Source organism: Monomorium pharaonis, chromosome 9, assembly GCF_013373865.1.
Source record: "Monomorium pharaonis isolate MP-MQ-018 chromosome 9, ASM1337386v2, whole genome shotgun sequence".
Lineage (NCBI taxonomy): Eukaryota > Metazoa > Arthropoda > Insecta > Hymenoptera > Formicidae > Monomorium > Monomorium pharaonis.
This window is the reverse complement of record NC_050475.1, coordinates 20,209,950-20,236,441: the sequence shown is the minus strand read 5'-3', so window position 1 is coordinate 20,236,441 and position 26,492 is coordinate 20,209,950. Positions and strand designations below refer to the sequence as shown.

Below are 26,492 nucleotides of genomic sequence, written 5' to 3'. Positions count from 1 at the left end.
TTTCGCGGAGACGAGATTCTCACATCAGTTACCAATGTCTACATCTTCGGCCGAATCTATTTTTGACGCCCATCCAGGCGATGAATCGGTCCGCAAGTCTGATTGTGTTAAGATTCCCGAGAATCTTCGGGTTCTCGGTGCTTTTTGATGCTAAACGAGCGGTCTGTACCTCATTTGATTTATTCATGTACATGACGCATCTGTATATAATTTATTAGACAGAGTTAGATAATATTTTAAATAAAAAATGACGAGTAAAAATTTTAATATTTGAACAAAAATCTACTTGTTTTGTCCTAGAATAAAATTACATTCGGATGAAACTTATATCATGAATATTTTATTTCAATTAGAATTTCAATTAAAACGATTAAATTATTTATACATAAATAAAATTTTATTCCTTATTTTGAAAAATTGCAAAATTCTGATTTTACCAGAATTAATTTCAGACTCATTCATTTCAGAGTGAACTCCAGTAGTAAAAAGTATTTCATTATCGAAGCTACTACGAGCCTAGATCTTATCATGTGCGCCATTATCGAAATTACTCTTATAGTAAGACGTGCCTAATATGAATTGCAAAGTTTCATAATTTTCGAGTCGTTATTCAGATAATGATTAATAAAAAAAAAGAATAAAAAATAATATGAATAATAAATAATGAATAACAGTCAATAATGAAAATAATATGAATAATGAATGGTAAGTTCATTCTTCTATGTTTATATAGACAAGTTTATTGCCTATTCAGTTTGCAACGGATCTTGATACTGAATATAATTTTCATACTTTTAGCTCATATAAACTGAGCGCCGACAATAATGAATAACGTAAGTGATGAATAATGCACATAATGAACAAAATAAAAAAAATTTAATATAAATAAGCTACATAAAGGATTATTTGAATAATATTCAATTCTCTGCCATCAGAGTACATGTTACATGTAATGAATATAAATTTGTAATTATAATAATCTTCTTTCTTTAATGTCTTTGGAATGTTTATGTTAAAACACTAAATGTCTCTATTGTGATTTATTCTGATATGTTTCACTCTGTTCAAAACTTTTTTTTACGTGTTTTTTTTTACGTGAAGTCCCGATAAATTCACTGAAAACAACACCGAGTAAAAGTAACTGATTGACGGCTGGCATAAATCATTGATTGTAAATTGCCGAAAAATTTCTATGCATAGTGAGGTCATTCGAGGCTGAATTAAACTTATATATCATTCATTTGTTATCAGTACCTGTTTAAAACAAGATAAATTATTTTTTTTTACTGAGGCCGTTGAAGAAAAAACATTGACCACTGCTCATTTGTTATGAGCGAGTTATCTCGAGAGACTTTTTATAATGTTATGTAGGTATCACGTAATTACGATACAACGATAAAAACATTATAAATATACTTCGTAACAGTGACACATTGAATTTACATTTACATTACATAATATTAAAAGATGCATTATGACATATACATTTCAAATATTGCATTTTATATCAACGTAGAAATTCTTTTGTCACATGATATAAAATAACATTGCGAAAAGTTTTATATATTTAATGCATATCTATAAACATCTTTTTAGTCATGATTACAAAAATTTGATGAAACATTTTTTCAACGGATTTTTCACAACATGACCATCTTATGTAAGATGAGCTCAATACATTTTACATGTAATTGTCAGTACGTAACTTTGCCTTCGTTTTTCTACACTTGTCTCAGAAAAAAGGATTCACGTGAAAAAAGAGTTACGTACTCTCTACTCATTTTCACAAGTAGAATTATTGTTTTTCTGATACACCGTGCCGCAAGATACAGGATTCTTTACACGATGCTCTTACATAAACGCGGCGAATTGCGCGTAAGAATCGCATAGATGATGGAAACCGGCATGGACCTACGTCGAAGTGAATCTTCAGTCCGATCGGTGCTAAGCAAATCGCTTGCCCAAGATTTGTGTAACTACCCCCCCCCCCCCCTTTCCTGATCGAAGGTATGCACGACCCGGAGCACGTGTTATATCGGAAAGAAGGAAAGCCCAACCTTGAGTCCCTGAGAATGTGTCGCCTTTGGTTGCAACAACGGTTGAAACGTTGCGATTAAGAAGTCGCGCCGAAATCGCGCCAAGTCTTGTTTAATCCGTCGAATTGATCAACGCGATTACGTTCGTCGCTCATCGCGCGTGATTGCCCGTTAATTATTTTAAGATAGTTTATCTTGCGCCATAATCGAAAGCGGAGTGTCTTATCATCGTGACTGTGATATCTTCCTTATTTTGTTACCGCGTCGGTTTCATATGCAAGTGATTGCAATCTCTTTCATGTGTAACTTTCATGAAGCCGATGTCTGTCTCGCGGGCGTGATCGAATAGGCAATTGCAATAATCATATGATGGTTAATTGAGGCGACCGAGTGGCCTCGACGATTTCATGCGTGTTTTGTATTATCGTTACGTGTCGCGACAAATTACGACGGCGAGGCACGTCGATCAGCGAGAAGGGAAGCAACGCCCCGCCGAAATGTCAGTTATCCGCCGATATACGTGCCATCCTGACGATTTCTCGTAATAACAAGAGAGATCGCATGCACACGGGAAAATTTATCTTTCCCTTATCTCCGTTGCGTTGATTATGTAAGAAAATAATACAGAGGGGTAATAACATACATGCTGAAATTTATTGTATTTTTCTGCATGCACTCTTTAATGTCGGGAATGACGAAAACTGTAATCAAAATTGTTACTTGAATACGATTTAAATTATTGTTATTTCACGTTGATCCCGTAACTGTCGCTTGACCGGTTAACTATGGATTTTATTTTACTTAAATTTTTTAAATATTAAATTGCCGAAAAATTTATTGCCAAATAAAATTGAAAATAAAGTCTCTCTCTCTCTCTCTCTCTCTCTCTCTCTCTCTCTCTCTCTCGATATGGATTTAAAAATAATATTGTTGGATTATTATGCAGAATGCTCCAACTTGAGAAGACTGCAAAAAACTTTTTCTTTTCGTGTCACTTTTTAAGATAAGAAATTAAATTGAAGAATTGACTGTCGAGATCAAGACATGGTAGTAATTCTTGATGTAAAAAAGTCAAGATAAGACAAGAATGTCGACTTCTCGTTTCAAATCCATCATTAAAAATGTGAGTCGTACACTACTTTGACGATCCAACAAAATTATTTTTAGATCTGTGCCTGTTAAATTTTTACACTTTAGCAAAATTATTTCTTTCGCGCGAGTCTCGGCGTACGTTTTCTAGAAATAATTTCAAAAATTTGCTTTAAAAAAAAAAAAACCGGATTAGAGTCAGGTTCTATTTAGATTCACTTAATACGTCGAGTTTATAGAAGAAAAAAAAGTTACGCCAATAAAATTTTGCAACGATAAATCATTGTAAACTCTTTCACATTACGATTGAACGCTTGTTATTCGTATACCGCGCTGGAGAGCTTAGAGTTTGCTGGCGAAGTTTCACACACACACACATTACGCACACGTAATCCTCAATCGTTCATTCTCCTCGACGACTACTACGCTCGTGACATCGATGCCGCGTTGAAAAAAACCGCGCTCCTCCTCTCACGCTCCAGCCTCCAGCGTCCGCATGCAGCCACGGGAGAAAGTATGCGCGTTGTTTACACCCCGTCTAAACGGAGGAATACATTGTTGTCGAGGCCGTAATCGCGAGATACAGTGACGCGATAGTCGTGATAAAATTCGCGTCATCGTGTCCGGTGGCCGTCGCGTCAATCGCTCTCTGTATTATTTCGCCTCCGATTCCGTTTACTTTTCCGGAAATAGATTACCGTGCGCTCGCGCTCGCGCGCGCCTTGTCTTTACCTTTTTACCTTTCCTCGCGGCTTTTTTTTTTTACTTTTCTTTTCACCGTTTTTTTTTCCTTTACGTCTTTGTCTTACCGTGATCTCCTCATCCCGCGCACCGGCTATTTACGCAATCGCGTCGCGTAATACGAGAATTCGCGCGATACGCGTGCGTTTGCACTTTCCGCGGATTCCCAAGCGGCCGACGACGATTTGACACCTGCCTGCGTTCAAGTATTGACTAATCTTTCTCTCGTCTCTCTTTTTTTTTTAGTGTTAATCACACGTAATTATTTAGTGGGAACGATAATTTGCGCGTTAAAACAAGAAAAAGGAAAAGAACGCGCCGCGCGCGCTGCGGTTTCGTGCCTCGTCCGGTCTCCGCGATTACGGCGATACACACGGCTTTCAGCTTCACGCACGCCCGATTATCGGCGCTTAAATTGACGTGTGAAAATAATAAGTATCAGTGACACCGAGAACTTGCAGCAGCCAGCAATTATTATTGCGTTACGTTTCACCCAATTTCCCCGTATATATTTTCATTATCGACTTTCAAGTACGTAATTATCCATATCTTTCCTGAAATGTTCCGCAGCACACGAAATAAATTAATACGTAGATATTTCTCTTTCCTCGCGGGTTAAATATACTTTTTAAATGAACATTTCGTTAAAGGACACTGGGACTTTTCGATATTTGTAAAAGCGATCGGAGAGAGAAGGCAACGATTAAGTGCCAATTTCTTTCGGCAGACCCCCGCCTAATCGAATCCCGCGAGTTTCATACGTGGCTCTGCGCTTATTATATCGAAGTAGTATAAATTCGCAACAGACGCCGAGCCGATCGGGCACTTTTCTCCGGCGCGCTGGACAGTGACAGCACGCGACCGCAATTTCTCGGAGTGTCAACGACGACGGCATGCCGTCGGGTCCGATAGGCCTTTCTCCGTTCCCGCTCCCTCTCTCTCTCTCTCTCTCCCTCTCGCTCTCACTTTCTGTCTCTCTCTCTCTCTCTGTCTCTCTCTTTTTCTCTCTCCCTCTCTCGTCGCGTCTTTGTCATCTTTCTCCGTTTCGTTACTCAAGCGCGCGAGTTACTATTACTTAAGACTGCCGACTGGTTGCGTCGTATATAATAGTTACACTTGCACTTTCGGCTTGCACACAGTGCTGGATACAGAAAACTTTATTAAAGCGGCCGCAACACGGAGAGCATTATTATCACTTTTGCCCGGCTTTCTATTGTGTCCGCCGCTCGCGTCCGGCGATTAATCTGAGGCGCGTGTAAAATAAATTAAATACAAAAAAAAAAACGCGTACCGCGCGTTTATTATTCTCTCGTGAATAACGGCGAGGACAAATTAAATCGAAATGTAACAATCGTTTCTTTCTTCTAAGCGGCAACGAGGAGGAAAGTAATCAAATCGCTCGTAATTCTCTGGCGGCAGCCTCTGGTAACTTGAGCCGGCGAACGATACTTGATGTATCACTCAGTGATATTTATACGGCCGCATTAGCGCGCTCTAAATTGGGACAGGAATTTTATTCGTTTAAAAGTATAAAGACATGATAAACAATGGATTTTTTATAGCTTCTTTTATTGAACGTATGAGTCATTTAGTCGCGATTGGAAATGTATTTTCCGTCTTCTTTTTTTCGAATCGGGCGGAATGTGTATCTCCAACTTTTGCATCGTTTTAACACATTTCTAAAAATTTATTATTGTTATGCACACATAAGAATTGGAAAAGTTTAAAATTTTCTAAATGAATAAGAATCTTTTATATGTAATCTTAAAGAGATTTTTTGCGATTATAGTTTTATGTTCTCGTGCTGTTTGATTTAATACCTCGGAAAAATATTGTATATTTTTAATCCATATGTTATTTAATATTTTGTTTTTTTAACTTGTAATAACATTGATATTTTTCAATAAAAACTTCTAGGTAAAGAGAAGGAGAGAGAGAGGGAGGGCAGTACATTTTTGCTCAAGTATTTAAAAACTTAGCTATATAAACACAGATCTAAAAATTATTTTACTTATATCAAATCTATATTTTACTTACATCAAACAGAAATTTTACAAAAGAAAGAAACTAGTACAAACACATATAGAAATATCTTGTATAAAATTATATATATTCATGTGTTTTTTTTCTCACACTGAAAACTTTTTTACCAAGTTTCTCCGTGAAACTCTCGGTTTAGTACGCGATACTTTTATGTTGGCGTTCGGTTCGCGAATAAAATTTTTCGCGAACGGAGCAAGAAATCGTCCCCTTCTTCACTCGGGTGACCGATCGATTGGGAGCAACGGGGTCAGGGGCTCGCTACGCAGAATCCGTCACTGGGTTCCCTGGTGCGCGAGCCACACACGTTCGTTAACTTTCCTACGGTGCCGTTTAACGCGGCCGAGTCCACGAGTATCAACGACGACGATCCGAGCTTGAAGTCACTTTCACGACCGGCGTTCGCAAGATTGGACGCGTTCCAGTGGGGCGCAGCTGCTAACGTCGTCGCCGCCGCCGTCGTCATCGTCGTCGACGTCCTCGTCGGCATCGTCATCCTCATCGTCACGTCCCGATTTAACTCTTCGCGACAACCGGCCGCGTTATAACGCACGCGAACGCTAATTGTAACCGCCCCGCGCGACAGATTATTGTAAAAATTATTATGCAGCCATAGCAGATAGGCGTCCCCGCCGTCTATTTGCGCAAGTAGATAAAGTCGCGAGATGACCTCGTCGCGCCGCGACGTCACGCCGCCGTTCTCGCAAAGAATACAGCCGTCGCGCTCTCTTCGCGGGCTTCTGCAACACGCGGCCCAGGGAAGAAGAAGGAATTTCTCCGCTGCTCGTCGCGACGAGCGATTTACGAGAGGGAGAGAGGATGGGGATAGAGACCTCGTCGTTAAGGTGCCGGATCGCCGTGTGTTTTAATAACGAGATCTCTAATCTCGACGCCCATAAATAGGCGCGCGAGAACAGGTGCGTCTCACCGGTTAAATAAAGACGCTGACCTACGGTCAGCGTTGGCCCCTTGGCCGGCGGCGGATGGGGCAGGGAAACTTAAACGCGCGCGCTAGGAAAATGAATGAACCACCCGGCGGGAAAGGGGAGAAAAATTTCCCCCTTCCGTTCTCCTCGATTTTTTTTGTTACCATCTCCCGCGGACGGAAGAATGTGTGATCCGGCGCGGTCCGGCGCGCGTGATTACGCGAGCATTACGCGGAGCATTACACGTCGTCGCGAGCGAGCGAGCCGAGATCGGAAGAGATTGCGTCAACTTTGCGTCGTAACGAAAGGAAAATCTCAAGTATTACACTCAGCGTGTTTTAAAGCGACGACGCGGCAAGTGTGCGCGCGCGCGTGTGTTGTGAGTGTGTAAGGCATTAAAAAAAAAAAAGTAGGTATAGTAGACGTCCGTGAAATACACTCGAGCGCAGCGGCGAGGCTCCCGTAGTTTCCTCTCGGCTGGAAGTGACTAGTAAGACGGTTACGCGAGATCCCCAATATTTGGTAGGTTGCTAATAGGTAGACGAGAGAGTAAGAGACGCGATTCCGCCTCCTTTTTCCATCTCGTTCTCCCTCCTCCTTTCTCCGTCCTACTCCACCTCCCCCTCGCGATTAGATTAAATGACGATTTCAGGTAGCCGAACGGACGGACGGACGGCACACTCTTGCGCAGGTGCGACCGATTTCTTGCGTAACGCGTAACGACAGACACGCACACACACATGCACACACGATCTCCCAACCTCCGCAGCGCCGCGGCCTGTTTTCTGTGCCGCGCGCGCGCGCGGGGCTCTGTTATAATGTATACAGTTTTCGCAACGTAATCCCGAGGTATTTCGCTTGCTCGGCGCGTTTTCGGCTTTTCGCTTTTGCAAGCGCGCAACAAAACATATCTCTCGCTCGCGCGCGGGAGGACCGCGCGCGACCTCCATTCCTCCGTTCGGTCCCCTTCCGCCACGCGCGGCTGGCTCTCTTCGATCTCCTCCCCTCGGGAAATCTTCCGCGCGAATTCCGCCGCGTGACGATTCCGCACGGGCCGCGTCGATCGATCGGCGCCGACACCCGCGACGCGAATGCGCGAGCGGTTCCGAGCGTACTCTCGTGATCTGCTTATCTAATCGCAAAAGCGGATATCGGTATAATTGAGAAAAGAGAAATATTTTATTAGTTATTGGTGGTATCTGTCGTTTCTATCGCGAGCCTTTTTTTTTTGCATCACAGCGAAAATCGACGGGTTACCGAATCGCTTACCGGCGAGCGACCATTCGATTATTTCACTGTTCGGCAACATAATTAATTTCTCTCTCCGCCCCGAAGCGTAGAAATCGATATTGGTACTTTCTTTAGGCGAAAAGGCCCGCATCTTTCGACCGCGCAATTTTCGACCATAATAAAGTTATGAGGAAGTACAAAACGCTATTAATCCTGTTAAAGACCTAACACGAATGTTAGTGCTAATTGCGAATATTATTACGCTTTACACATATGTCGAGTACGTCTTTTCTTTATCAATTTAAATAAAAATTAAGGGCGCATTCTCTATTTAGTACCATTTTTAGAATTTGTAGAATAAAAAGAAACAAAATTGTAAAATGTGTTTCAAATATTAGAAAATATTAGAAAATCTATTTTTATGCCAAGAAAAGCAATTTCTCATTGTTTAGTTTTTTTTCCTTCGAGTAACGGTTATCTTTGCAAAAAATACCTCCTTGATGGATGATAGTCTTAAAATACATTCATTATTTACTTGAAACGAGTAAGATTTACTTAAAATAAGCTTCTGTGTACATACAGAAGAACGTGTGAATTAAATAAGTGCCACTTATTTAAATAATTTATAAGTTATTTATACATCCGCAGATTTATCGCAAATTCGTCATAAGTAACAAATTCATTAAAAATACATTCTGCGTCCTATTAATTTGATATTTCAATTAAGAATATTAAGTTAAAGTCGAAGTTCAAAGTTCAAATTATCAACAAAATACCTAAAAAGTGATAACCTACTTGTTGAAAGCGAGAATACTCCCTTAAACAATTTTTTTCCTACAATGCACGAATCGGGCACATCATCAAGTGAAGCAATCGGCAGAGCAAGTAAGACAATAATCGCCGCATAATCGTTAACGTTCAATTATTAATAAACAGCCATGAAGTCGTCAATTTTCAATTCAATGTTTCCCTGCCTCATTCCGCCAGATCCGAGTCAAATCGATGTCGACGGCGGCGTGGATTGCGGGGGTAGAGCGGGGGCAGAGGCTTTGCGCGTTCGCAAGAAGCTCGTTCGTGTTCGTTCTCACCGCAGAGAGCTGCGAGTGAAATTCAATTCGTCGTTCCCGTGTATGGCGTGTACGTTGTTACAAGAATGGTTCAAGGCCGCGTCGCCGATTCATGGTCGGGCCCCCGGTGAATTGCGCGACGGCATTGCCCCGGCGATCGTGCCGCGCGCGCGGCGACCGCTTTCGCATGAGAAATTCGGTGACTGTGTAACACCCGATCGGCGCCCAAAGCCGTATAATACGTACCGAATCCCGACGAGCGGCCCCCTTTTTCGAGCGTCAGCTCACGCAGTCCTCTCCGGGGACAATCTCTCGGCGCGAGATATCCCGGCGCCCATATTATCGGTCAGCAATCGCGGGCGAGCGGAACTCGAGGATACCGCCGGGCATGTACGTGTCTTCGTGTATGCAGATCATACAAGATCCCTCGGACCCGCGCGCCGTTTTCATTCACGCGGTTCTAAAACGAGCGTGCCTTTCGACGGATCTCCTTTTTCTTTTTTCTTTCTCTCCACGAGGAAGGTGTCGAACGCAGTCGTTAAAAGAGAGTCGGAGATTCAAGTCTGACTGCTAAACACGGGCGTTCGAGAGAGGAGACGTTTCCGTGAATGTCGTCACGCGGATAGCGCTTTTATTAAATTAGATTAGATTAGATGGATAATTCCGATTATGTATTTCAATTGAAATCGCGACGCGATCTCGGTCTTTCCATTAGATATAATTTCATTAGATATAATTGTCGTTTTACGTTAGAAGATACGAAATCGCGGTTGTTGTGGTCGCGAACCAAATTTCGAAGCAGAGATATAACGGAATCTCATATAACGGAATCTCTCATTTCTGATCGCAAAATTTGTTGTGTGTCGAAGGAGCCGTTGAATTTTATTTCTTTTGTGTTTTTTTTTCAGGTGGCGAGAAAACGCCTGAGAGACTCGGGTGATAGACCTCACTCCAAGGATCTCCGTCCAAGATCGACCTGAGCACTGCAGCTGACACGGCAACATGTCGATCGTAATGCAGTATATAGACCGGTTCCACGACATGCTGGACAAGCATGCAGGTGATTATTACTAACGAACCAGACAAAGCGGTTCTCGAGAGGAAATTTCCTTACGGAATCTGCGCAATCTTACGAAAACCAACCTGGATTTGGGTAACGAGGTGGCGGTGAAAAACTCGACTGTCTTTCTCTCTTTCTCTCTCTCTCGCCAGTATATCACGTGTACCCGATGACATCATCGGCATCACGTTATAATTGACGATTACGTAGTTGCACGATAATTTCGAGAGTCTCGCGATAGACGAGCGCCGCGTGCGCGCGGCATTAGAGTCCTTCGGATTTACATAATTGACGTGCCGGAGAGAACAATGTAAATAGCGGGCGATGATATCGGGTTGTCGTGTGCGTTATTTCCTCTTTTGTTTAACAGTTATTACATAACTCTGCGTGAAAAAACGTTCCGTTGGTATTTATATTTGACCTATGAACAACGTTCACGTGTCTTTAATTTATTAACAGATTTTTTTTTTATAAACCATCAGTTATCTCGGTGTTTCGAAGAAATCGCGCGCATCAAAGTCTCTTTTTATGCTCGATTTCTCGTTCGTCCGTTTTCCTCCGGACTCGGGGGTTTTGCGACGAGAAAGAAATACGAAAAGCGAAATACGAGATCATGTTTCGCGTGAGCGAAACATAATCTCGGTAAGAGAAGGTGATGTTCCTTTCACTGTGTTGACTACTAAAAATGCTTGATGACTTACAATTTTAACAATAAGGAGAACGCTGCTATAATAGATACATTTTAACAATAAGGAGAATGCTGCTATAATAGATACATATTATTATATAAACGTTTCAACGTTGTTCTATTATCTTTACATTTATTTTATCTTATTGTTAAAATGTATCTATTAAGACTAGGGCATATCTTTGACTAGATTCAATTTAGTTTTAATATTAAATATTAAAAATCTCTATAAAAAATACGTATCAATGCCAACACTTGAAAGAATATTAAAAAATTGTTTCCGAATGTTTAGACCAAATGAAATTTGCACAGTGAAACGTGTGAAAATTGGTCCAAAGTTCCACACCTTTCCCTACTCGCGTATCGGATATACTTTCGAGGGAGAATAAGCCGCGCAAAACGCTCCTTTTTTCCACGGGGATATCTCTTACCGCTTTTTACTTACGCTCCGTGTAACGATTCTCCAAATATGTGCACGGCAATTTGCGCGATTTGTCAATGTCATTTTATCGCGCGCGGGCAAGTGGAGCGGGAGCGATGTTGTTAGAGGACTGTTTCCTTGAGACCGTCGCTGTCCCACTTCGAGGCCCCGCAGCGACGAAATGTTACTTTGATAATCTCGACGTCTGGCGTCGTGCGACTACCAAAGTGGAGTAATTCTTTATTCCGCACCGTGCGTCGCCGCGCGTTTGTCGCAACGCCGCTGGGCGCCTCTTTTTCGCAACGCGCCACCGGCCATCGCGCCGCCGCCGCCGCCGCGACGAGAGGAATCCGACGCCCAACGGTTTTTACGGGTGATTAACGATTTAAGTAACGTTTATGCGTCGATTGTTTGTTTGGTCAATGAGAACGGCCTGCGAACATTTATTACCGATACCGTCAATTAACGTCCCGTCGCGATTAGCGTGGAAAAACCACTCTCCGCGCGCGTGTGTCGAGATTAAAAGGAAACAAGAAACACTGCTTCGTTAGCGTCATTAACGTCTCGCGATCGCTCGATTATTTATTCCGCTGCCGGTGATTTGCATGCGGAAGGTGCGAATTGCTCGATCGACGCGTATAACACAGGCACAAGGATCACATTGAAAGCGCCGCCGCGCGCTTGATAAAGGAAAAGTTTTTTCCTCCGAGCGGAGCCTATTCGCGAAGACGCGCGATGAAAAGCGAAGAAAACACGGTTGTGTGCATAACGCCTGTTTTTTCTTTATTTTTTCTCGATATATACGTATATTTTAAAATTAAAATGACGTTATTGATTGCACATTTTATTTTTCCCTCGCGAAAACACTCGCGCGCTCGCGGATAGTAAATGAATTCCTCTCGTTCATATTTTGATTATTTTTAATGTTGTTCTCTCTCTCTCTCTCTCTCTTTCTTGTGTCAAAGCTACGTTTCTAACGCGTGCAAACTGTCTTCTCGCGCACGAAATCGCGTCGCAATCTTCGTGGACGTTAAGATAAAGTCATGCGCTTGTTCATCGTCACCATTCATCGAGCGGAAGATTTCGAAGGAACACCGATGGAAATACCCGTCGTTCGTTTTTTCCTTATCCGGAGGGGAAAAACCCGTATGTGAAGGGTGATCGAACCCTTGAAGGACGCGAATGACGAACCGCGTATGCGCCAGACATCCCTGAAAGGACGTCACGAGGAAGGAGCAAGCGGTGCTGAAGGACGAGCAATTTTTACCGACATTAAATCATGGTCATTCACTGATTACAACGTTGTGCGTAAAGAGAGCGAGAAAGAGAGGGAAAGAAGAAAACCGCCTTGTGCCTGTTAATGCTTCTGTGCATTGTTCATTGTATATCGCGTGTTTGCAACGAGATCGTCGACTCGTTCGCAATCGTAAAAAAAAAAAGAGAAAAACTAATTGCACGGATGATGGGAATTTAGATCTGCGCAATTTTGGTATCAATTCGTGTCGATCCGTCGATCGAAATGTGCAGTATTTTCGACCGTACATCGTTTAGTAATAATACAATTTTTTTAAATAGAGATGTTAAACGAATCAAAGTTTTTTACGGGGAGTCGAATCGAATTGAATTGCATTTTTTTGTATGAATTGAATTGAATTGAATATACATAATTTTTAATTAAAAACATAATTATATTGAATATTAATTCATAGATAATAACCAAAGATTTCTATTATAAAAAAATAATATTAATTATATGATAATTACATTGATTAAATAAAATCAATTTAAAAATAATTTCATAAGATTGTCAATATACATTTTCAATAATAGTAAATTAATTCAATATATATTTTATTTAGATAATAGAAATAAAGATAAAGATATAAAAATAAAAGGCCAAGAAACCTGTAGTAAATTGCATCTCAATCTACTCAATTTTTTTGCCTTTTATTTCTTTGAATGCAATTTAAGTTTTTTTGTTACATTCTGCGTTTAGTTCGTTTGATATGAATTGACAAATTACATGAAGTATCAAATGACGTTATCAGATTCTGCGATTTATTCTAAAAAAAACTTGAAGCTTCGAGATTATTCCTGCGGGGATCGTTTTGATGTTTCTTTACAGACAGGAGGACGACTAATTGGCTACTGATGAGCTCACCCTTCCCCACGTTGTTCATCTGTCTCACTTACGTTTACGTCGTCAAGGTGCTCGGACCGAAGCTGATGGAGAATCGGAAACCCTTCCAGTTTAAGAATACCTTGGTAGTCTACAACCTGTTCCAAGTGATCTTCTCCGCGTGGCTTTTTTACGAGGTGAGAATCCGCTCGTTCTTCCGCGAATACACTGACCTGGTCCAACATCCGATGAATCAGATGTCTAAAAAAAAAAAGGAATTGTGGTTGCTGAATTTTTCAGGAGACAAAATGTTGTTGAATTCTGTTCCTGTTTTATTTCAGCCGTTTCTCGACTCGCCGATTATTTTTTACTTTCGAGGCAAATATTTTAGTTTTACTGCAATTCAACGTTTCAGAATTTCAGAGAGAAGATTGCAACGAACATTTGGACAAATCACATTTCTAAAATTTTACGATAAATTTATTTTTTTTCGGGAAAATTTTTTTGTATCTTTCGCTTCCTATAATTTGGCACAAAATCACATAAAATTTTGCTAAATAAAAGATTTTGTTACTTTAGCAAAAATTGTACATGTATCAAAATTAGCTAAGGTAGATAAATGATTAACAAATATGTATACTGTGTGTGTGAGAGAGATATGTATAAGTATTGATTATTACACTTAATATGACACAAAAATTCTAGCAGATATAAAAATTCGCAATTTTTAGTTATTGACATCGAGAAATCTGTCTGTATCAACAAAATATTTTTTCACTAAGATCCGATGCAGACCGTGAGGCGATTTACAACTCATTGATATGTTTAAAATAGTTTTTGTTTTATATCAACACAATTTTTTTAATTAAATTCTTTTTTTTTAAATATTTTAAGTCGAGGATTTATTAATTAATCCCAGACTGGCTTTCAAGCACGTCATCGAGTCTTATTGGTTTGATGGCACGGTATTTGTCGCGACACGGTCGAAAACGGATGATAACGATCTTAAAATGATCGGGGTACGGTATGCTGCTATTTGCAGTTGCGCGATCCGATGATTCCGTGATTTTATCGCTGGCAGCCACCGAAACATGTGGCAAAGTCCAACGATGATAACTTTCTATCTCACTATGTAGCTGCGATTAACGTTTGATCACATCGCCCGCGAATGATGACGTTTGTCATTGTTGCATTCCCTAGCTGAGTTAAGGAAAAGTCTCGAGAGCCCTTTGGCCCTTTAGATACGATTTGCAAATGTGTACCGCTTACATTACAGCCAAAGGTGCTTTTTCATAACTGGCACGATCTTTTTTAAGGAAGAAACGGAAATATTTAAAATAACGCGCGAAAACTTTGACTCGTTAATATAGAAGGATTTTATATTCATTTAATTCCTATGCCTATATTAATATGTAGCTTGATTTATTACACTCCGCGAGTTTCGTGATGAGAAAACGAACGCATAAAAATGCGGGGAACGCAACAACGGCAAAGATGTGTACGTAGCACGATTGTACGTTTCTTTCGCAACGCAGTGCCTGATGGGCGGATGGTGGGACCACTATAGTTTCCGCTGCCAACCGGTGGATTATTCCAACAGCCCTACCGCGATAAGGGTAAGTACGGTGATCTAATCGAACTTAATCCCCTAGCCGGTCCGTAGAACGAGACACTCCCGACTATCTCAACGAGACGACGAAAACAGCGCGGGTCCGCTGATGTAGCATATGGACGAAGGATTTATATTATCTTACATTTTTGTAGCTAGACCGTTTCTTTCCTGGAGCGGAGGCTTGCGGCGGGGGCAAATGATTGCGATTTGAGACGTGCGGAATTTTAGAGGCGTGTGCGAAAGAGCTTACGCTTTCCTCTTCATCTCGCATGAAGAGAGCCTGGCATGTCCCACCCTGGCGAGCGCCTCGAACTGCTCCGATTTTTTCTTCGCTTCGATATCTGCTATCTCTATGAAGAATGGCCAGACGATAATGGTCATGAGGGTTGAACGCGTGTCGCACCCCCATCGGGGAAGTATCGCGTCTACTTTCAGCCTCTACTGATTTATCCTTTAATTACCTACGGAGGGATTTAAATTCGTCCCATTTCCTCGTGGGATGAAGTAACTCTCCCTCTCCCCCATTTTCTTTTATACAGCTGCGACTCCTTTTCCCGTTGAGGGTGTGAAACACGTGACTTCGTTCGACATTCGACGGAGTATTATATTATATGCAATAGAAAAGTAGTTTATAAGCTTGTACGCAATATAGCTCTGTCCTGTATATTATCCGCCTGTTTTTCTTTGTCTCTTGATTGACCGATGGCGAATGGCCTCTGGGCGAATGTGGTTGCAGATAGGGATATCCGGATGGCTGACTGGAGACTATTCTCTAAGGTGTCAACCTGTAGACTACAGCGACAGACCTGAAGTATTGAGGGTGGGTGATTAACATAGTTATCCTTGCTATCCGATCCCCTTCGCGTTTGCATTCTAGCTTTGCGAAGCCACTTCACAAAACCGGTCAATATTAGCTCGCAGTTTGAGAACCAAACGAGAAAGATGCAATTTTTGTGATTGAGTTAACTTTGTGTATTTCACATGATTTCTATATATTTTCTACTGTAATCGATATTGTTATCGATTGAAAGAATTATTTCAAGTTCTTGCGGTCCTTTCGCGATGATGATGATGACCGGTTCTGTTTTGTATTGTACATAACAATCCATACGATCTGTACGCTAAGATAAGAGCCAAAGTAGCGTAGTAGTACGTAGAATTGCGAACTTGGTAGAGTTCGTGCGATAGAACTGTAGTTAGCGGCCTATGCGTGATTAACACTGTTTTAGCATACGCTAATTAAGTATCACTGCGTCGTAGAAACGGTAACGACATTTTGTACAATAACGATTGTGAAGTTACGTAGACTCTCTTTTTTTTATGAGCTATTACGACACACATTAATTTCTGCCATCGCATTTCTGTCACACATATACACACTGTGACTTCCTCCGATGTCAGTGACAATTTTCATGGACTTTCCGTCATCTCTCGCGCCACCACTATTAACTTGACATAAATCGATGTATACTCTCGCGAGATCGCGAGATGCTTTTGAGAACAATATGCATACTTTCGTGAAAATTGGTTTTTTAAAACAATAAATGTATTTATTTTCTCACTCGTCCTGTTTACGAGATAATTATGTACGTCGAGTCAATTTGCTTTCAGAAATTGCTGTATTAATACAACATTTCTCTTCGCCCCCCCCTCCCTCTTCTTTCTCTTCTCTTTCTGCTTTTCTCCTCCTCTCTTTGTTTATTTTATTAAAATTAATTTTTAATTTACTTGCAATTATAATGTGTAAAAATATTTTTTAACCGATAAAATGTGTAACAGAGTCGTAGACAAGAATCCCGATCTTCGACAGGAAAAAGTTGTAAAGAGAACAGTAAGAGTATTGAAGATAAAATGTTTTCAGTAAAACCAAAGAGAATTTTACATATAAAATCGACTTAATTAGACGGCGATTAAAGAGCATCTTTTAATCGATATTTCGAAATCGCAGATGGTCCACGCAAGCTGGTGGTATTACTTCTCGAAATTTACCGAATTCATAGACACGGTACGTAGAATGTGTTTATCCGATTCCCTTTTTACTGGGGAGCGCGCTGTTACGGTTCCACAAGGCTAATCACGCGCGCATCTCTCTGCTTCCAGATCTTTTTCGTGCTAAGAAAGAAGAACAATCACGTGTCCACGCTGCATGTGATCCATCACGGTTGCATGCCGATGTCGGTCTGGTTCGGTGTCAAGTTCACGCCAGGTAGGTAGAAAATTGTTTACGCAATTCCTTACGTATTGATTGAGTTGCAGAAACTCGGTCGATTTTGCAAAAAACTAAATTTGTGTCAGTGTCGCGGGACAGAGGCGACATTCTTCGCGTTACCCTCGGAAAGCTAAGTGCTTTCCTTATACATATTGATCGATTGTTGTGAGAAACGGAGAAATGTGAGTAACCAATTTCTTGCCAAACATTGTTTTCCTTGTTTTTTCTTTCACACAAACGACTGTCGTTTTAAAGCAATTGTTTGACATACCTGGAATTAATTTAAATAAATACGACCGGTCGATAAGAAACTATTTATCGCGAACATGATATGATACATAATAATAATATTTTAGCTAAACGGCAGACTCTCGTTACCTTCGCGATAACTATTTGTTAAGTGCTCCAATATTTTCATTATCGACTATCAAATAAACAATACTTGGTAATCGTAATTCTCGATGACACATATTTCTTTTTTGTACGCGGTATTTGTCGTACGTACTTTCAAGTGTTTTGACGATCAAGACACGAGCGAACTACAAAGCAATTTCATCATGCTAATTTCTATTGATGTTGTCAATTTTCCATAGGCGGCCACTCGACCTTCTTCGGTTTGTTGAACACCTTCGTCCACATTGTGATGTACACGTATTATCTTCTGGCGGCGATGGGTCCGAGGGTGCAGCCATACCTCTGGTGGAAGAAGTATCTGACCGCCTTCCAGATGCTGCAATTCGTCGCGATCATGGTCCACGCCTTCCAGCTGCTCTTCATCGAGTGCAACTATCCGAAGGCGTTCGTCTGGTGGATCGGCCTGCACGCCGTCATGTTCCTCTTCCTGTTCAAGGAGTTCTACCAGCAGAGTTACCAGCAGAAGAAGCCTAGGAAGCGGGACGGCACCGCGGCGATGACGAACGGTGTCGCCCAGGATGGCGACCATCAGTCGAAGGGCAAGCACGTGAACGGCGTCGCGAACGGCGTCGCGAACGGAACCGCGAACGGTGTCGCCAACGGCTACGCCGCGAACGGCTCCTCGCCCAGAAGGAGGGATGCCGCCGACTATTACGTGAAAGGCGAAAGCCTAGCGACGGAGCTCAATCTCCGAAAACCGTTCGCGACGAAAGTCGAGTGACCCTAGAGCGAGCGGCTAGCCTAGTCGATCTTTTCTCGCCGCGACGTCGTGTCTTTTTTTTTTCTCTTCCGCGAAATCGCCGAAGGACTTAGTGGGCCTTCTTCCCTTTGTCTCTCTCTCTCTCTCCCCCCTTCTCTCCCTTTCTCTTTTAATTTGCTTATTACCGAAACGCACAAAGGGTTGAAGGCTCTCTGCCGAGATTGACGCATCTGTCGAAAGAGAAAGAGTACAAAATTACGTATTCGGCTCGCGGTATGCGGCGTACGTCGATGTAATGTATGTACCTCATCGACGATACGATACTTCACGACGGTTCTTCAACTAGATCCGGGCAGTCGCTCGCGTAATCTGGCGACTGATGCAGAAGGATGCTCTCGGGCGAATCGTATCCTGATGATCCCGCGATAATAAACGTAAGAGTCCGGGGGGAAGGGGGAGGAAGGACCGGATTATGCATTGGACGTCGTGCGGTTTTCAACGATCTTGACGATAATTCACGTCACTCGCGGAGTGAACGATTCTCTCACTGAATTTCGGTAAGGTCACAATCGCGCAAGGAAAGGGGGTTCGTCGTTCTGAAAATGATGCAATCGAATGGCAATGTAATTTCCAGATCGTCAAAGCGTTCCGTGACATTTGCGCAGCATACATTAGCCTTTTCTGGCTCGTCTTCGACCTGACACCATTGATTGCACAATGGAGCAGTCAAATTGCTCTTTGATAAAATAAATAAATAATCGATAGTTAATTGAGAAAGGGTCCGGGAAGAAAACCGGTTTGAAATGCGATGGAAAAAAATTTTTGTCCCGGAAATCGGAGATTCCGCGGCCAGTGAATCATCGTGACGATATCCTTCACTGACCGCTTTCGCAATTCGGAAGTATTTGGACGCTCGTTTTCAATTCCGTTCTCGTGACGCGACGCGTTTCCTTCACTTTGGTAAAAATAAATTCCGTCAAGGCTTAACGATCCCGTGGTCTCTAAAAAAATTCACGTATTCGCTAGCTCGAATTCCAGCGCGAGAGAATCTCAGTATTACATAAAGGAAGAAATTACGCGGCAGATAACAGTAATAGTGAATTACAATGGCAATTTAACGCGGTACTGTTATGCAATTAGCTGAGAAATTTTTTCGTTTACATTTCGACGATTTGTGCCGGGTAGAAATATGCGTAGATCCGATGACCTTAGCCGGTCGAGTCGCGGACTTTGGCGCAAAATTTCTCGATTATGTAAAAGCGCGAAAGAACAAGAAGGCTCGAAGGAAAGTTCGACGAAAATCTTTGAGCGAGTGATCTCTTGAAACGACAAATTTGCGCACATTTCTCTCTCTCTCTCTCTTTCTCTCTGCCAATATTTATTACATGTCCTTCCGAAAAATATATATAACGATAATTTTATAACTGTGGGGAATTTTATGTATTTTAGGATTACATTAAAAAAAATCAAGTCTTTACTGATAGAAAAATATGTGATATTTGCGACTATAATTGCATAGTAAAATGATTATATTCAGGAATATCATTTTTATAGTAATTACTGTAATAACCACTTATAATGATGCCAACTATGAAAAAATTGTACTATATAAATTACACAGTTTTAAAATATAGCACATGATTGTTATTAAAATTATAGTAATAATTACTGTAAAAATGATATTCTTGACTATAATTATTCTACTATGCATTTATACTCACAAATATAACACATTTTTCTATAAGTGTTGAAATCGAAACGATTCGTAGGATTGCTTCAATAAGTCAGTCTAAGTCTGTTCGTTTGATTTGCGAAAGTATCATTGTCCGTTCGAGTCAAACGAGTCCAGTTGCGAGAGCAGGCGAAAGGATACGATCGCGCCGGTGTGCTTTGGGAGATAGGCGTGCCTTTTGCTCAATACTTAAAGCTCAAAAGCATCGGTTCGAAATGCCAGTAACCGATCTCTGTGATCGTGCATATCGTCGACTCGCGAGAGGGACTCTCGACATCCCCCTGGCCTCTTTGCGTGTTCAGTAGCTGCCACGCCGACGTCCTTCCATATATCGCGGATGTGCCGATGCTCATCGCGGATGCTCGCCGTCTCGGTTGTACTATTTAACGCGTGTGAACGCGCGCGCGAAGCATGCGAGAGTTTTGCGTTGACGATTGTTGGAATCTTCGATTGAAAGAAAGAAAGGAATATCCCTCCACTCGGCAACCGGACTCTCCTAGAAGAAATTTCGGATCAATGAATTTAATTGGGCAACATCATTATTCAGGATACTCAGACGGATAAAGGAATCAAAATTTAAGAAAAATGAATTTAAAAGGACTTGGTAGATGCTCGTTTTGTAAAATTGGATTTCGAATACGCGAAGATTCGAAAATTGTAATTATGTGAAATATAAGTGCCTTTTAATTTGTTTTTCGCGTGGTTAAAATTACACACACAGACAAAAATATGCACATTTGCCAACGCGTTTACTATTTAATTTCCATTTTTAATTACGATCTACTTATTACTGATCATTTTAAGTACTGTCGGGCTTTTTACGTTTTCCCTGAAGCCGAAGTCAAAACTAAAACTGCGACAATCGGCACGTTATTTTTCTCGCTCGCTTTGCGTGCGTTTTGTATGTAATGCATAGCGTCTTGTACATAGGTAGGCTAGTTTTATATACTACTAAAGAAGAGTCCGAGGAGTGTGACGGCCGTGCCACACTTTGAGGTAATTAAAAAATAAAAAAAAAAAGATCCAAGTTCAGGGGCTAATTTATATAAATCCACATGTGCATATAGTATGTATAAGAGGCGGAAGCTGTATGAATAAAATCGCACATTGGGGTGCATGACCCTTGTAGTTGCGGCTACGTACATAAGGAAAAAAAAGAAAGTCAAGAGGGCGCCTTGAATTCTCGACTTCTTGGGACCCCGGATCGATTACTGCCCTTTTCATTTGAATGTTTTTCGAATCTTGCGATTCGAATAATGTAGATTGCATCAAGCGTAATCGAAGAGTTTGTTCCCAAATAGTCTCGATTTTTTCATCTTTTACAATTGAAAAATATATACCTTGGGACATTTAATATTAAACGAGAAATAATTATTAATAAAATTTAATTCGAGCATTGGTAACAAGCTCTCCGATTGTGATCTGTCATGTGTGTGATCTGCAATAACTGATACGTGCACCATACATGAGCATTTATGATATTATTTATGTAAAATTGCAGAATTCTGTGAATTCAAAAAATTATAAAAAGCTCGAAAAGATAGAGCTGTCGACGGTTGACTCTTTTTATTAGGTAAAATTCGATATACGATCGCTGGTACGATGGAAAAAAATGCCAAATGCGTGCGTATGGTGCGCAAAAGAAATACATGGACAATCCAACGAATTCTTTCTCCCACTCGGTTGAGAACTTGAAGTTGTTTTGTTGCAAGTGGCTCGCCGAGATAGGGTGCCAAAAGCGAATATTGGGCGTATGCCGCCAATAACTTGATAAGGCAGCGAATGTATAAAAAGTCCAAGTGCTCTTACATCGTGAGAATTTTTACGCCGTACTGTAATCGAAATTTATTAATCACAATTGGTTAACGTGTATTACGTGATGTATTTTTGCGAGAAATATAAGTCTATTTACTACGCCAGCGTACTTTAAATCATTACTCTCCTATAGTTCGGTATAAAAATATACATGCTAAAATGTTTCGGACATGTGACAATATAGAATAGATAAACGGTGAAAAGTTATAATATATCGATTATTTGCTATTTTGTATCATGTATAATAATAAATTATAACGCTGCAACCAATCCTTAAAGAACACACCGTCCACGGTCGTTTCGTTGAGCGCCATCGCTTCTTGCACGTCTTGGTTTGTCCTAAAACACGATTAAAGTTAAAATAACTGCAATATCGGATTATTTCGACGAATTAACTCACCAAGTATTCAGGACCGCATTGAAGCGCTTGATCTCTTCGCGCGCCTGATCGCAAACAATACTGGCAAGGTTCAATAGTTCCAGACTATTATAATTACACTTTTCTCGTGGCGGTACTGACTTATCTATGCACTTGGTCTCATTCATGTCCTCCATTGAACGGTGCAACTTTGTGTAAATGATATTCGCAATCGCGTTTTTGTAGCATTCTATGAGAGAGTAAATTGGCATCTGTATTATTGGAAAATAAGGCTTGATCCTCGAGTATTGTGGATTGACCGTGGTGATGGAAACTTTATCAAGACCACAGATTGCGTGTCTACAAGAGAAAATTATCGTGCGTCACATGATAGCTTTAAAATACTAAAGTAAAATTCATCAAAAAAACTTCTACCAACCTATACAGTCCTACATCTCCCTTCAACATTACTTTTCGCAAAGCGTCGAGATCTAAGGTATTGTAAAACATATCCAGTTCGATGTCCAGCGCGTTATTCATGCATTTCGCGTCGTAATTGTTGGCCTGTAACGCCATTATCTTCTGCAATTCGTAATGCAGCTTCTCTTTCTCTTTAAATATGAGCGTTGACGTAGAATTTAAGACTGCTATAGATTGCTGAATATCTTTTATATATTTGTCCTGCAAATATACGCGATATCAGTATTAAGAATTTAAAAAATGTGAAATATATATGTATATACCATTTGTGCGTCAACTGTCTCTATGTCGGTCGTTAGTTGAGCTATGTCGAGGTTGAGTAAGGAATTCTCTTGAATGATATTCTTCAATTTCTGAACTTTGTTTTGCAGATACGCTTGTTCGGCTTCCAATTTCTTCACCTCCAACTTTATAGCCAACCAGGTGCTTACGTCCTCACAAGTTGACGATTGCTATATCAGAAGTTACATTAATTTTTATTTCATATCTTGTGTTTCGTGTTAATTATATCTTTTCCTCTTATTGTTTAATACTTTCAAGAGACGCTACCTCTATCAATGCTATGAATTCCACTAAACGTTGCTGATATATGTTAGCTTTAGCGTTAGACAATATGCGTTTCGAAATCATGCATATGTATTGACCGCACGCTCTCGCGATACCAATATCTATATTTTCGCCCACGCTTGAACTTGTATCAATGTTTTTGGTCTCGAATTTCATTAACGCATCCAAATCTTGCGACAGCGCTTGATACAAGTGTGTCCACAGCGTGTGCACGTCAATACCACCAAGAAAATTCGATACCTTTGTCCATACCTGTTATTAGAAAATGATTAAAAGAATTATCTTTGACAGTATTATTTTATAAATATTCTGCAAAAGAAATTGACTTGTTTCTTATCTGCGGCTGAACGACGCAGATTTGCTACTATATCCAGATTCTCCCTTAATCTCTGCTGATTTATATCCCTAGAGGTGTTTGGCATTAGATGTTGACACACTCTTCTCATGTCGCTGCAATCTTGCAGTTGCTTACTGGTTTCACTATGCTTCAATTTGAGAAAATCCTTTCTTGTGCTGGTCATTAAACACTCGCTTTTTATATCCTTCAATTGTTGCACTAACAATTTCATGGAATCCATTGAAGTAATGTCAAATATCTTAGAGATCTTAGAAATCAATATGTGTTCTTTATCTTACTCTTTTGTCTGACATTGTAATCCTGTTCTTCATACTCTTTCTCCAGCGTAGATATTTGTTGCTTCACTGTGTTGCTCTTGACTTTCAATTGGTTAAAATTCCTTATGGACGAAATTGCAGAATCGTTCAATCCATGCTTCAATTTGTGCAGTAAAATGTTCTTTCTTATCTTACATACTTCAGCCGTGGGAAACACAGAATTAGAAATATCCTCCCACAGAAGCTCCAATACCCCTTTGCATAATCTGAAGAGAAAAGGAAAAGGCTTAGGCAAAATGATAAGCAGCAAAAAATTCTAATAGATAAACAACAAAAAATAATGGACAAACATTTTCTTCACTGAGTCATTGTATACTGTCGGTGGACACTCGAGCTGGTGAGTCCAGGCAAAGTTATCTGTAACTTCGTTCATGATTCTGCTCCCGAATAAAAAATAATAAATTTGCTATAATAAATGTTACAATAATATCAATGTCGTACATCAACTACATTTACCTGATAATAATGGGAGGATATTATAAATAAAATAAAATATATTTAAAAAACGTGAAATCAGAAGGAAACGTTAGATTAAAGCGGTTAGGTGAAAGCGGCGAGTTTTTTAATTCGCAAAAAGTCATGAAAGAAGTCTTGTAAATATTCCTATTTCACTTAGGTATATACTCTTCAAAACAAACGAACACAGAGTGCTTCTTATTCACGCGATATTTCACGAAAATTCGTCTTGCCAATATCACACACAGGATTAACCTTCGCGCAGTCGACCAAGGGGAGAAAAATTATATTATTTATACATTTTATATTGGTCTGTTTTCCTGTCATTTAATCCTAGTTTACAGTTAATAGGTAACATACGTCGCTTCTCCTCGTACGGTCGTAACGTATTTGAACTCTTTTTCGCTTCAGATCCGATTGTTTCCCTTGCACTTCCTTGCACCATGTCCAACCATGCTTGCTCTTGAAACAAGACGAATGCGTATTCAGGGGTTGGAAGGAAAGAGAGAACGAGAAGATTCGAGTGCAGTAAACGCAGGCACACTCGCGCACGCAATCCAACGCACACGCGCAAAAGATCGAAGTCAGAAATCTCTCTGTTATCGACCGATCGAGCCATGCTTGCGCTCTGAGCAGTTCCGCCCTCGCGATGTCAGATGGCGCTGCCTGCACGATTTTCGCGGCATTTTCCTTGCGCGACTAACTTCAAAACGGTTCTCGCGGCAAGTCATTCCTTACTATGGACGCTCGTTCGTCGCGAGTCTTTGCAACGTTCTTGTGTTCGCGTTGAAAAATCGTCCGCATTACCCTCCGTTTACGGACGAAACTTGTCGTAGACTTACCCACAGATTCGTAAGTTTGTTCAAAGTATATATTTCGTATAAATTCTTTTATTTTACGTCAAGTGCGAACAAGAATATCGGGGAATCGAATCGGACAACGGAATCGATCGCCTTACATGTTTTTCGCGACCGCCTTGTAAAATTCACAAATATCCCGACAATCTAACCCGATCGTCCGGTCGCTCGCGATACGTTCGCCACGCGAGTGCCAGTGATAGTGCGGCCAAGTACAACCGAGGATGCATGCTACAACTGAAGGGAAGAAGGAGATACCCGGAAGCAGAGAGGAACGTAATGGCGACGCATCGGCCGGTGAGTGAGTTACTTGTTGCATTATCACTTGTCGCTATGTTCAATGACGATAACTCGACTCAGAAATTGATGATAGGATGTTTACTACCGGAAAAAAAAAACTGGGATAAACCTGAAATTTGTAAGGAGTTTGTATTTTTTGTCATTGAGTGCATTTTTATTAAAAATAAGAAATTAGTGGTTTTATTTAATAATATTATTAGAAATTTAATTTTATAGAAAAAATTTAATGATTTATAGATTAAAGTATTAAAGTAATTTAGTAATAAATTGAGTTAATTATTTAAAAAAATATTTATTTAAATAATAATTGAATAAAGTAAAAATGATAATATTAGTAAAAAAAATATTTATAGAAATTTTATTAAATAGGATAAATTAAGTTAAGGAACTAGGCAAATTTTAGATTCACCTAGAGATTTTATTGACACTCAGGGAATATCTGGAAAATTCTTTTTTAATTTTTAATTAGCGTTCCAATGTCTAGTGCCGAATTTTTGCGAAAGCCAACATTTGTCCAAAATTTATTTTTATATAATTTTTTTGTCTTTTTTAAGAGGTATCTTTTTTTTTAAATTATATTCAAATTAGACATATTTTCATTTTTTATTATTTCGAATCTGACTCATATCTTCAGATTTAATTCAAGGTTTTTATTCCAACGAAATCGAATCAATTTCATACTGTCAGAAAGCTGCGTAAGAAAAGTTCACAGTGCGCAGACTCCTGATATTAATTCAGAAATATAGGAACAAGTAGGAATAAAGTTGGATCGGAAATCCAACAGAGGTATCTCAAAAAGAAGAAGAAGTAGGAATAAAGTCTTAAAATTTTTAGATTTAGTCTTAATTTTTTCAGAGAAAATATGGTCACCGTAATCTGTGTATTACTTAAAGTAATTCG

General features: G+C 40.3%; 2 protein-coding genes across 10 annotated transcripts in view; one reads left to right on the top strand and one right to left on the bottom strand.

The window, feature by feature from the left end:
• LOC105834487 (elongation of very long chain fatty acids protein AAEL008004) overlaps positions 1-21,996 on the top strand; it is a 44,628-nt gene extending 22,632 nt beyond the window's left edge. For 3 of the 6 annotated variants that reach the window (XM_012677014.3, XM_036291783.1, XM_012677012.3), the window contains exons 2-7: positions 10,038-10,189; positions 13,424-13,614; positions 15,766-15,849; positions 16,978-17,034; positions 17,130-17,235; positions 17,832-21,996. In XM_012677014.3, the coding sequence (XP_012532468.1) occupies positions 10,132-10,189; positions 13,424-13,614; positions 15,766-15,849; positions 16,978-17,034; positions 17,130-17,235; positions 17,832-18,373 (1,038 nt within the window). In that variant the 5' untranslated portion in view covers positions 10,038-10,131 and the 3' untranslated portion in view covers positions 18,374-21,996. The other 3 variants (XM_012677015.3, XM_036291782.1, XM_012677013.3) reach the window with 3 other exon arrangements.
• LOC105834486 lies at positions 21,947-24,990 on the bottom strand. Of its 4 annotated transcripts, none has more exons than XM_036291780.1 (9): positions 24,796-24,990; positions 24,270-24,385; positions 23,941-24,185; positions 23,631-23,860; positions 23,287-23,556; positions 23,001-23,189; positions 22,697-22,938; positions 22,300-22,617; positions 21,947-22,238 (listed from the first exon to the last, which is right to left on the bottom strand). In XM_036291780.1, the coding sequence occupies exons 2-9, from the start codon at positions 24,350-24,352 to the stop codon at positions 22,118-22,120; spliced, it is 1,698 nt and encodes a 565-aa protein (XP_036147673.1). In that variant the 5' UTR covers positions 24,353-24,385; positions 24,796-24,990; the 3' UTR covers positions 21,947-22,117. The 4 variants fall into 4 exon arrangements, with proteins under 4 accessions (XP_036147673.1, XP_012532464.1, XP_012532465.1 ...); XM_012677010.3 differs by having other exon boundaries at positions 24,270-24,356; XM_012677011.3 differs by lacking the exon at positions 24,796-24,990 and adding an exon at positions 24,436-24,789 and having other exon boundaries at positions 24,270-24,356.
• Positions 24,991-26,492: the final 1,502 nt, after the last annotated feature.